Raw genomic sequence first — 12,004 nt, 5'->3', positions numbered from 1 at the left:
AAGTATATGTCACAAAGCAGCTTAGACCTGTAAACCAGCCTAGGCAAATGGATATTCATTTTTGCATCGGACTACATTCCTCTAACTAACCCCACCTTCTGGCAGAACCAGGAAGTCCCTCCCAAAAACTCTCTTCTGGGAAAACGAAACTTATCTGAGTCGCGGTGTCGTTTGTCTGTGTGAAAGTGAACAACAACCGTCCAAATGGCTCTGCAGGCAGTTCTGCTGGACCAGGACCAGTTCTGTTGTTCTGTCTGTTTGGATCTACTGAAGGAGCCAGTCACTATTCCCTGTGGACACAGTTACTGTAGGAGCTGTATTGAGGGCTGCTGGGATCAGGATGATCTGAAGGGGGTCTACAGCTGTCCTCAGTGCAGACAGACCTTCACTCCAAGGCCTGCTCTGATAAAAAACACCATATTGGCTGAAGTGGTGGAGAAACTGAAGAAGACAGGACTTCAGGCTGCTCCCCCTGATCTGTGCTATGCTGGACCTGGAGATGTGGCATGTGATTTCTGCACTGGGACCAGAAAGCAGAAAGCCCTCATGTCCTGTCTGGTGTGTCTGGTGTCTTCCTGCAAGACTCACCTCCAGCCTCACTATAGTGTCCCTGGACTAAAGAAGCACAAGCTGGTCAAAGCCTCCACACAGCTACAGGAGAACATCTGCTCCCGTCATGACGAACTGCTGAAGATTTACTGTCGTACCGATCAGAATTGTATCTGTTATCTGTGTATGGTGGATGATCATAAAGGCCATGATACAGTGTCAGCTGCAGCGGAGAGGACCGAGAAACAGGTTAGACCAGAATAACTTGTTGGTGACTCTGATAAACAAATAAGGAAATATACAGTAGGAGAGCTGTTTGAATATGAGATAAACATATATAATTAGTTATATGAAAAACATTGTCTAAATGTATCACCATTAGCTGTAGTCATACACCCTCATTTTCTTTTGAGTCCAAAGTTCTGTTTAAACTATATGATATGAGTACTGTAAAGAAACATAATAATTCAACTAACAACATAGATATATAATTTTGCAGTGAGGACTTGTATTACAATTTAAATCCTACTCTCTATGGGCCCTATATCATAATACTATACTATTGCACTACAGGACAAATAAATCTTGATAGCTCAATGAACAGTGTTTCTCCATAGAGTCAGCTGGGGATGAGTCAGCAGAAGCTCCAGCAGAGAATCCAGGAGAGAGAGAAGGAGCTGAAGGAGCTCCAACAGAATGTGGAGTCTCTCAAGGTAAGTTTTATTGACCAGGGCCCTGTTTTTCCAAAAATTCAATCTGGATCATCATTTTTTTTTTGAAATTCATGATCAGATCTCTCTACCTGTTTTTGGGCCAGTTTACTGGACTGGTTATGGTACTACTTCTACACTGTCATAGGGAAACAGAGATGAGTAAACTACATGCATAAAGGTACCTAGATTAAAGAGAGACATTTAACAATTGACCACAAAACTATGCTGGGGGCAATTTAACATAATGAACCTTCGTTTTTCAGATGTTATAACGTTTTTTTAAACCTCCTCCCCTTCGTTACCTTGACATGTATTCATTGTAGTGCCTTTCAGCTTTCTAAATCCACCCTGAATCCATCGTTTCCAGCGGGATTAAGATCATCCTGATTATCGGCATCAAAACCATCCTAATCACTATTTTTGAGATTTGAAAAATGCAATAACTACTTTTAATCCTGATTAAAGGTCAGATTGGATTACCAAATTCGAATCCCTATCCGGAAGATCAGAATAAAAAATGTAAATGTTGAAAAACCCAATTCTAACATTTAATCCTATCAGATTTCCGAAATCCAATCAGATAACTTTTGAAAAACTGGGCCCAGAGGACCGGAGATGCACCATTTCACTTCCCTCCTCCAGTCAGCCAGTCAGAGAGAGAGGACACTCTCCAATCAAACTGAGACACTGTGTGGAACAGGCTCTCTGGGCTCCCAGTCAGAGATGAAATACACTCTTAGAAAAAGGAACCATTAAGGGTTCTTCAACTTGTTTAAGTAGGACCGTTTCTAATTCTAGGTAGAACCCTCTGGAAAGGGTTCTACCCAGCACCCCCGAATGGGAAATACTACAGTTTACTATAGAATACTACAGTACTTACTATTTCATTATATAGAAACTGTAGTATACTGTAGAATACTATACTAAACACTGTAGTATCTGTCGATCATGTGTAGTACTTACTATAAAATGTTGCAATATACTGAAATACTATTGTGAGTACTTCAGTATTATCTACCCCCCAAAAACACTGTAGTAAATAATAATAAAATTGTATTTGTCACATTCGCCAGATACAACAGGTGCAGACTTCATATTGAAATTCTTATCTACGAACACTTTCCCAACAATGCAGAGTTAAAAAGTAAGAAAAATGTGCTAAAAAAAAAGGAAATAGTAACACAATAAAATAACAATAACGAGGCTACATACAAGGAATACCGATACCCAATCAATGTGCAGCGGTACGAGGTACTTGAGGTAACTGAGGTAAAATACACTGAGTGCACAAAACATTAAGGACACCTGCTCTATCCATGATATAGACTGACCAGGTGAATCCAGGTGAAAGCTATGATCCCTCATTGATATCACTTGTTAAATCCACCTCAATCAGTGTAGATGAAGGGGAGGAGACAGGTAAAAGAAGGATTTTTAAGCCTTGAAACATGGATTGTGTGTGTGTGTGTGTGTGTGTGTGTGTGTGTGTGTGTGTGTGTGTGTGTGTGTGTGTGTGTGTGTGTGTGTGTGTGTGTTGTGTGTGTGTGTATGAGTGTGTGTGTGTGTCATTCAGAAGGTGAATGGGAAAGACAAAAGATTGAAGTGCCTTTGAACGGGGTATGGTTGTAGGTGCATTGGTTTGTGTCACGAACTGCAACGCTGCTGGGTGTTTCATGCTCAACCGTTTCCTGTGTGTATCAAGAATGGTCCACCACCCAAAGGACATCCAGCCATATTGACACAACTGTGGGAACCATAGGAGACAACAATGTTCCGAGGATGTTCTGAGGGCAAAGGGGGGGTGGGGGGGGGGGGTCAAGTGCAACTCAATATTACGGTGTTCTTAATGTTTTGTACAATCAGTGAATAGTATTTTGTTATATGGGCCTCTATAAAGGTTTCTACCTAGAACCCTTTAACTTCTAGGTTTTACGTGTTGCTGGAGGGTTGGGTTGTGGGTAATTGTGAATCTCTGTTCTTTGCATTAGTTCACTTACAGTTGGTTGTACCTATGATTATGATTGTTGTTTTATTCTACTTGTATTGTTTCTGGGTTTATGTTTCTGGGTTTCGTTGGGGTGGCTAGACTGATGCCATCAGTGAGAAAGCTTATTCAGATGAAAAGGCTTCTAGGTAGAACCTTATTGCCCGGTAATAAAACGGCCTGGGGGAAAAATATCCTACTTAACATGGAGCCTTCTCTTCTCTCTTTGTGTCTGAACAGCACTCTGCACAGGCAGCAGTGGAGGACATTGATAGGATCTTTACTGAGCTGATCCACTCCATTGAGAGAAGGTGCTCTGAGGTGAAGGAGTTGATCAGAGACCAGGAGAAGGCTCAAGTGGGTCAAGCTGATGGACTCCTGGAGCAACTGGAGCAGGAGATATCTGAGCTGAGGAGGAGAAACGCTGATCTGGAGCAGCTCTCACACACAGAGGATCACATCCATTTCCTCCAGGTAACTAAACTGCTTTGATACCGGTGATACAGAAATTTACTTGTCGTGAAACTATACATTTTATCAATTGTACTTAATTCTGTATATCTGTCATTAAAATATTAGATGACAAAAAAAAAAATTCTCAATTATTCTCTCTCTTTCTCTCTCGCTCTCTCTTTCTCTCCAGAGTTATCAGTCTCTCTCCAGTCCCAGTGTCTCTTCAGACTCACCCAGCATTGATAAACGTCCTCAGTTCCTTGGAGATGTGAACAAGGCTGTTTCTGACGCCAGAGAGAAACTAGAAGACTTTCTTAAAGGAGAATGGATCAAGATCTCCACCATAGGTGGGTTGAAAGTAATACTAACACAATACATAAGAACACCTACTTTAGACCATGTACAACACGGTATGTTGATAATATTTTGTATCTTTGTAGTGAGTTCAGTGAATGATGTACTGACTCCAGAGCCCAAGAACAGAGAACACTTCTTACAATGTGAGTTTCTTCATCAAGTAACTAACGGTCTCATTTTTCTGACACTACTCACAAACCTTGTGATATATCAATAGTAGATACTGCTCTCATTGATCTCTGCTCTGCTGTAATCAAAGACAGGGTAGATACAGTACAGTATGTGCCTTAACTTACTGTTCTAACTCTCCTCATTGGTCTCTGCTCTGCTCTTCTCCCAGATTCCTGTCAGCTCACACTGGACCCAAACACAGCACAGAAATCTCTCTCTCTGTCTGAGGGGAACAGAAAGGTGACAGTTGTTAATGCTGTTAACGATCCAAATCCTGACCATCCAGACAGATTCACTGATTGGTGGCAGGTTCTTTGTAGAGAGGGTCTGTCTGGTCGCTGTTACTGGGAGGTGGAGGGTTATCATGGGACTGTTACAGCAGTCTCATATAAAGACATAAGTAGAATACGGATGGTTAATGATTCCAGATTTGGATACAATGACAAGTCTTGGGTGTTAGAGTGCTCTAGTAATGGTTTTCGTTTCAGACACAATAATATTGAGACTAAAGTGTCAGGCCCTCAGTCCTCCAGAGTAGGAGTGTACCTGGATCACAAGGCAGGTATTCTGTCCTTCTACAGCGTCTCTGACACAATGACCCTCCTCCACACAGTTGAAACCACGTTCACTAAACCCCTCTATCCTGGGATATGTGTTTGGTACAAAAACAATTCTGCTGTGCTGTGTACACTATAGAGTTCCCCATATTAGAATGATGGTTAATGCTCTTTTAGTCTGGTATGTACAATTATTTTGATTTAATCTTTAATTTAGTCTAGGTTTTAATCACATCCATATTGATGTATTCTCACTTTGATGAAGTCTAAACTTAAATACAACTGCTGTATTGATGTCTTGTTTAAAGAAAGTTTATTTGTTAATTTCAATAAGTTGTATTATTCACTCGTTTGAATTTGTAAGTTAACTGAGGAGGACCAACTACTGCAATTTATACAAACAACCAAACAACATAAACTTAGCTAGACCTGGCATTTGTCCTGTTCTGTTTCCAAACATAATGTGATGGTCAGGCTGTGGCCACTGCACAAATATACTGGAAAAAAACATAACTACATCTCATTGACTGGGCCGAGCATTTAGTCATATTTCTCTCTCAATAAACGTCTCCCCTTTACTACTACAGATGTATCATTTCAAGGGTTATTTGCATGTGGACATTGAATTAACCTTTCAAATTGCTCAAAATAGCAGTTAAAATTGCACTTTCTACAATCTGCAGTATTTTTGAAAAGGTATAGGAACATGCTGCAGAAGTATATGTCACAAAGCAGCTTAGACCTGTAAACCAGCCTAGGCAACAGGATATTCATTTTTGCATCGGACTACATTCCTCTAACTAACCCCACCTTCTGGCAGAACCAGGAAGTCCCTCCCAAAAACTCTCTTCTGGGAAAACGAAACTTATCTGAGTCGCGGTGTCGTTTGTCTGTGTGAAAGTGAACAACAACCGTCCAAATGGCTCAGCAGGCAGTTCTGCTGGACCAGGACCAGTTCTGCTGTTCTGTCTGTTTGGATCTACTGAAGGAGCCAGTAGCTATTCCCTGTGGACACAGTTACTGTAGGAGCTGTATTGAGGGCTGCTGGGATCAGGATGATCTGAAGGGGATCTACAGCTGTCCTCAGTGCAGACAGACCTTCACTGCAAGGCCTGCTCTGATAAAAAATAACATGTTGGCTGAAGTGGTGGAGAAACTGAAGAAGACAGGACTTCAGGCTGCTCCCCCTGATCTGTGCTATGCTGGACCTGGAGATGTGGCATGTGATTTCTGCACTGGGACCAGAAAGCAGAAAGCCCTCATGTCCTGTCTGGTGTGTCTGGTGTCTTCCTGCAAGACTCACCTCCAGCCTCACTATAGTGTCCCTGGACTAAAGAAGCACAAGCTGGTCAAAGCCTCCACACAGCTACAGGAGAACATCTGCTCCCGTCATGACGAACTGCTGAAGATTTACTGTCGTACCGATCAGAATTGTATCTGTTATCTGTGTATGGTGGATGATCATAAAGGCCATGATACAGTGTCAGCTGCAGCGGAAAGGACCGAGAAACAGGTTAGACCAGAATAACTTGTTGGTGACTCTGATAAACAAATAATGAATTATACAGTAGGAGAGCTGTTTGAATATGATAAACATATCTAATTAGTTACATGATCCTCTAAATGTATCACCATTTTGCTGTAGTCACACACCCTCATTTTCTTTAGAGTCCAAAATTCTGTTTAAACTATGATATGAGTACTGTAAAATACATAATATTTTAACTAAAATCATAGATATATAATTTTGCAAAGGGACTTCTATTAAAATGTAATTACTACCCTCTATGCGCACTATATCGTAATACTATACTATTGCACTACTGGACAAATACACCTTGATAGCTCAATGAACAGTGTTTCTCCATAGAGTCAGCTGGGGATGAGTCAGCAGAATCTCCGCAGAGAATCCAGGAGAGAGAGAAGGAGCTGAAGGAGCTCCAACAGGCTGTGGAGTCTCTCAAGGTAAGTTTTATTGACCAGGGCCCTGTTTTTCAAAATGTTTAATCTGGATCAGGATATCTTTTTTGGTTAAATCCACTTCAGTCAGTGTAGATTAAGGGGAGGAGAAAGGTTAAAGAAGGATTCTTAAGCCTTGAGACTATTGAGACATGGATTGTGTGTATGTGCCATTCAGAGTGAATGGGCAAGACAAAAGATTTAAGTGCCTTAGAACGGAGTATGGTAGTAGGCGACAGGCGCACCGGTTTGTGTCACGAACTGCAATGCTGCTGGGTTTTTCATGCTCAACAGTTTCCTGTCTGTATCAAGAATGGTCCACCACCCAAAGGACATCCAGCCATATTGACACAACTGTGGGAACCATAGGACACAACATGGGCCATATCCCTGTGGAATGCTTTCAACACTTTGTAGAGTACATGCCCCGACGAATTGAGGCTGTTCTGAGGGAAAAAGGGGGTCGCAAAAGCAAAATAATATTAGGAAGGTGTTCTTAATATTTTGTGAAGTCAGTGGATAGTATTTTTTATGTGGGCCTCTATGAAGGGTTCTACCTAGAACCCTTATCTTATAGGTTTTACATTTTGTTGGAGGGTTGTGGGTAATTGTTCATCTCTCTTTGCATTAGTTCACTTACGGTTGTACCTATGATTATGAATGTTGTTTTATTCTACTTGTATTGTTTCTGGGTTTATGTTTCTGGGTTTCGTTGGGGTGGCTAGGCTGATACCATCAGTGAGAAAGCTTATTCAGATGAGAAGACTTCTAGGTAGAACCTTAATCCTCAATGAAAATAAAAACGTTTTCGGTAGAAATTAATTCTACTTAACATGAAGCCTTCTCTTCTCTCTTTGTGTCTGAACAGCACTCTGCACAGGCAGCAGTGGAGGACAGTGATAGGATCTTTACTGAGCTGATCCACTCCATTGAGAGAAGGTGCTCTGAGGTGAAGGAGTTGATCAGAGACCAGGAGAAGGCTCAAGTGAGTCAAGCTGATGGACTCCTGGAGCAACTGAAGCAGGAGATAGCTGAGCTGAGGAGGAGAAACGCTGAGCTGGAGCAGCTCTCACACATAGAGGATCACATCCATTTCCTCCAGGTAACTAAACTGTCTTGTTACAGGTGATACAGAAATGTACTTGTTGTGAAACTATACATTTTGTCAATTATACTTTATTCTCCATATCAGTGTTCATGTTACCTGACATTAATACAAAATATTTGATCACAAAAAACATTGTCAATTATCTACTCTCGCTCTGTCTGTCTCTCACACTCTCTTTATCTCTGTCTCTCCCCAGAGTTATCAGTCTCTCTCCAGTCCCAGTGTCTCTTCAGACTTACCCAGCATCGTTATCCATCCTCAGTACTTTGGAGATGTGAATAAGGTTGTTTCTGATGTCAGAGAGAAACTAGAAGACGTTCTTAAAGGAGAATGGACCAAGATCTCCACCACAGGTGAGTTGAATATAATACTAACACAATACATAATGTAAGAACACCTAGTTTAGACCAATCAGAGGTCCTATAGTCATCACTTTATACATGTGCAATATGGTATGCTGATAATATTCTCTCTTTCTGGGAATGTCTGTGTGTTTGTAGTGAATTCAGTGGATGTTTTACTGCCTCCAGAGCCCAAGACTAGAGAACAGTTCTTACAATGTGAGTTTCTTCATCAAGTAACTAACAGTCTCTTTTTTCTGACACTCCTCACAAACCTTGTTATATAGCAATAGTAGATACTGCTCACATTGATCTCTGCTCTGCTGTAATCAAAGACAGGGTAGATACAGTACAGTATGTGCCTTAACTTACTGTTCTAACTCCCCTCATTGGTCTCTGCTTTGCTCTTCTCCCAGATTCCTGTCAGCTCACACTGGATTTAAACACAGCACAGAAATCCCTCTCTCTGTCTGAGGGAAACAGGAAGGTGACAGTTGTTAATGCTGTTAACAATCTACATCCTGACCATCCGGACAGATTCACTGGTTGGTGGCAGGTCCTTTGTAGAGAGGGTCTGTCTGGACGCTGTTACTGGGAGGTGGAGTTTCATCGTGGGACTGTTTTTATAGCAGTCTCATATAAAGACATAAGTAGAATAGGGTGTGTTAATGATTCCAGATTTGGATACAATGACAAGTCTTGGGGTTTAGAGTGCTCTAGTAATGGTTATAGTTTCAGACACAATAATGTTGAGACTAAAGTATCAGGCCCTCAGTCCTCCAGAGTAGGAGTGTACCTGGATCACAAGGCAGGTATTCTGTCCTTCTACAGCGTCTCTGACACAATGACCCTCCTTCACACAGTTGAAACCACGTTCACTAAACCCCTCTATCCTGGGATATGGGTTAATAACGTAAATAATTCTGCTGAGCTTTGTAAACTGTAGAGTTCCGATATTAGAATGACGGTTAATGCTCTTTTAGTCTGGTTATGTGGAATTAGTTTTGGAGTGATTGAATCTTTAATTTAGCCTAGGTTTTAATCACATTCATATTGGTGTATTCTCACTTTGATGAAGTCTAAACTAAAGAATTATTGCTGTATTGATTTCTTTTCTCAATAATAAAAAGATTGTTGGTTAATTTCAATAAGTTGTATTATTATTTACCTATTGATCCTTGAATTTGAATCTGTAAAATTTTCTCAAATCTATCCAGGCATGTATACTGTATATACTCTGATGCTGCAGATTTACTCCTCAATCAACCGTCCAGATCCCAGATCCCACAAGGATAAAGGCTATTTTAGGCTTAGGGCTTAGGTTTAGGGTTAGGTTTACAATTAGGGTGAGGGTTTAGGGTTTTTTGGTTGTGTGGGTGGGGGGGTTGTGTCTACACTCTTGGTCAATGTTTACTCAATTTTATTTGAGTCATCGATCAAAATGTAAGCAAACTAGATTCACTCTTTTGAATGTTTGAATATGAAAGTTAACAGAGGAGGAGAAACTACTGCAATTTATACAAACAACCAAACAACATAAACTGATCTAGACTTGGCATTTGTCCTGTTCTGTTTCCAAACATAATGTGATTGGTCAGGCTGTGGCCACTGCGCAAAGATGTTGGAATAAAACGTAATGTCATCTTACTACTACATCTCATTGACTGAGCCGAGCATTTAATCATATTTCTCTCTCAATAAACTTCTCCCCTTTACTACTACAGATGTATCACACCAAGGGTTATTTGCATGTGGACATACAATTAACCTTTTAAAACACTCAAAATAACAGCTAATCTTGCACTTTTTACATTATGTAGTATTTTGTTGAAGGTATGGGAACATGCTGCATTCATAGGCAGCTCTATCTGCCTCTCATTTTGAATAAAGACTCCAGTAAACTGATATTGAAATATTAATGGATTTCATTATTTCTCATCCTGCATTAATACCCTTTAGTTTATCTAGTGAACTCTTATGTAGACATCAGAAAAATAACACTTTTGGTCTACGAACACAATGTACCTTTTTATGGTTCATTGTATATTGGCTACCCATAATATTCATACTCATATTCATACTCAGAGAGAATACTATAGACATCAAGAAAGCCAGTCAGTTGATTATCGCTAAGTTTTTCCAACACTTGATAAACAGGGAAAAATAGAAATTGGGATCAGCAGAAATTAGGATCAGCTTGATCTCCCCCTTCAAATAAAGGACACATCGTTGCTGCCTTTCAAGCAATGGCAACCTCCCCAGAGAGGAGATACAGGTTAAAAAGGTTAGAGATATGCTTGCCGATGATAGGGGCAGCAACCTTAAAGAAGAAAGGGTCTAAACCATCTGACCCAGATGTTTTTGGGGGTCAAGTTTAAGGAGGTCCTTTAGCACCTCAGACTCAATGACTGCCTCCAGGGAGAAACTTTGTAGCGGGGCAGGGGAAAAAGAGGGAGATTAGGAAATGTTGGACAGACAAGGAGGCATGGCTGAGTCAAATAGAAATCCTGAAGTGGTGATTTAAGAGCTCAGCCATGTGCCCCTTGTCATTAACAACCACATAATCAACATTAAGGAACATGGGCAGCTGTGAGGAGGAGGGTTTATTCTTCAGGTATTTAACCGTTTTCCAGAACTTGTTGGGGTTAGACCCACAGAGAGAGAACTGCTCCTTAAAGTAACTAACTTTGTCCTTCCAGATAGCCTGAGTACACTTATTTCTCATTTACCTGAACAAGAGCCAGTCAGCCTTTCGCCAAATGGAATTCTTGAGGTGGAGTAACTTTGCCAGATCACGGTCGAACCAGGGGCAGAACCTGTTTTTAACTCAAATTTTATGGGGCAAATATTTTAAAAAAGAAGGTCCAAACGTATTTGACAGAGGGGATCAAGCTGATTCTATACCATTTTACAGAGGCCAGGTCATGAAGGAAGGCTTGCTCATTAAAGTTTTTTAGCAAGCGTCTATGACAAATCAGGACAGGTTGTTTCACTGAGCAGCCATTACGAACACAGGCTGTAAAACAGTGATCACTAAGGTCATTGCAGAAAACACCAGAGTGATACCTATCAGGATTATTTGTGAGGATAACATCAAGGAGAGTAGACTTTTCTGGGTGTTTGGAGTCAAACCTTGTGGGGTTGGTAATAATCTGAGAAAGATTTAGGGAGTTCCATTGCTTTAGGACTTGGTCAGGTAATATAAGTATGTCCCAGTTTATGTCACCTAACAGGACAAAATCAGACTTAGTGTAAGGGGCCAGGAGAGAGCTTGGGGCATTTAGGGTACAGGCCGGTGCTGATGGTTGATGATAACACCCAGCAACAGTCAACAAAGTGCTATTTGAAGGTTTAATGCTTAAAACCAGCAAATTAAGTTGTTTGGGAACAGACTTGGTGGAGACAACTGAGCTCTGAAGGTGTTCCTTGGTAAAGATTGCAACTCCACCACCTTTGGAAGATCTGTCTGTCCAAAAAGGGTTATAACCAGAAAGGTTAACATCAGTGTTCAAAACACTCTTCCTTATCCATGTCTCAGTAATGACCAACACATCTGGATTGGAGCTGTGAACCCACACTTTCAATTGATCAATTTTAGGTAATAAGCTTCTTGTGTTAAGGTGCAGAAAACCCAGGCTTTTACGAGAGCAGATATCAGTGAAGCAGATATCAGAGCAAAAGTCAGAGTTGGGGCTAGCAACAGTAGATGGGCCAGGGTGTACATGCACATAACCAGATACCTTCAGCAGTAATACAGTCAGGGCATGGCAGAGGACAGGGAGAGCTCTGCAGTGTTGATTTATGACATTTGA

General features: G+C 41.0%; 2 protein-coding genes across 2 annotated transcripts; both read left to right on the top strand.

Annotated features, from left to right (window-relative positions):
• The first annotated feature begins 126 nt into the window (after positions 1-126).
• On the top strand, positions 127-5,368 carry LOC106598878 (tripartite motif-containing protein 16). The gene is made up of 6 exons (XM_045710896.2): positions 127-798; positions 1,167-1,262; positions 3,487-3,720; positions 3,890-4,046; positions 4,140-4,199; positions 4,397-5,368. Exons 1-6 carry the CDS (start codon positions 205-207, stop codon positions 4,921-4,923), a joined length of 1,668 nt encoding a protein of 555 aa, XP_045566852.2. The 5' UTR covers positions 127-204; the 3' UTR covers positions 4,924-5,368.
• Positions 5,369-5,525: 157 nt separating this feature from the next.
• LOC106597452 (tripartite motif-containing protein 16) lies at positions 5,526-9,334 on the top strand. Its single transcript, XM_082970669.1, is given in 7 exon segments — positions 5,526-6,297; positions 6,655-6,685; positions 6,688-6,749; positions 7,612-7,845; positions 8,048-8,204; positions 8,352-8,411; positions 8,609-9,334. Coding segments are annotated over 7 exon segments (1,668 nt in total). The 5' UTR covers positions 5,526-5,703; the 3' UTR covers positions 9,139-9,334.
• The last annotated feature ends 2,670 nt before the right edge of the window (positions 9,335-12,004 follow it).

Source organism: Salmo salar, chromosome 29, assembly GCF_965601325.2.
Source record: "Salmo salar chromosome 29, fSalSal1, whole genome shotgun sequence".
Taxonomy (NCBI): Eukaryota; Metazoa; Chordata; class Actinopteri; order Salmoniformes; family Salmonidae; genus Salmo; species Salmo salar.
This window is presented reverse-complemented; position numbering and strand designations above follow the sequence as displayed.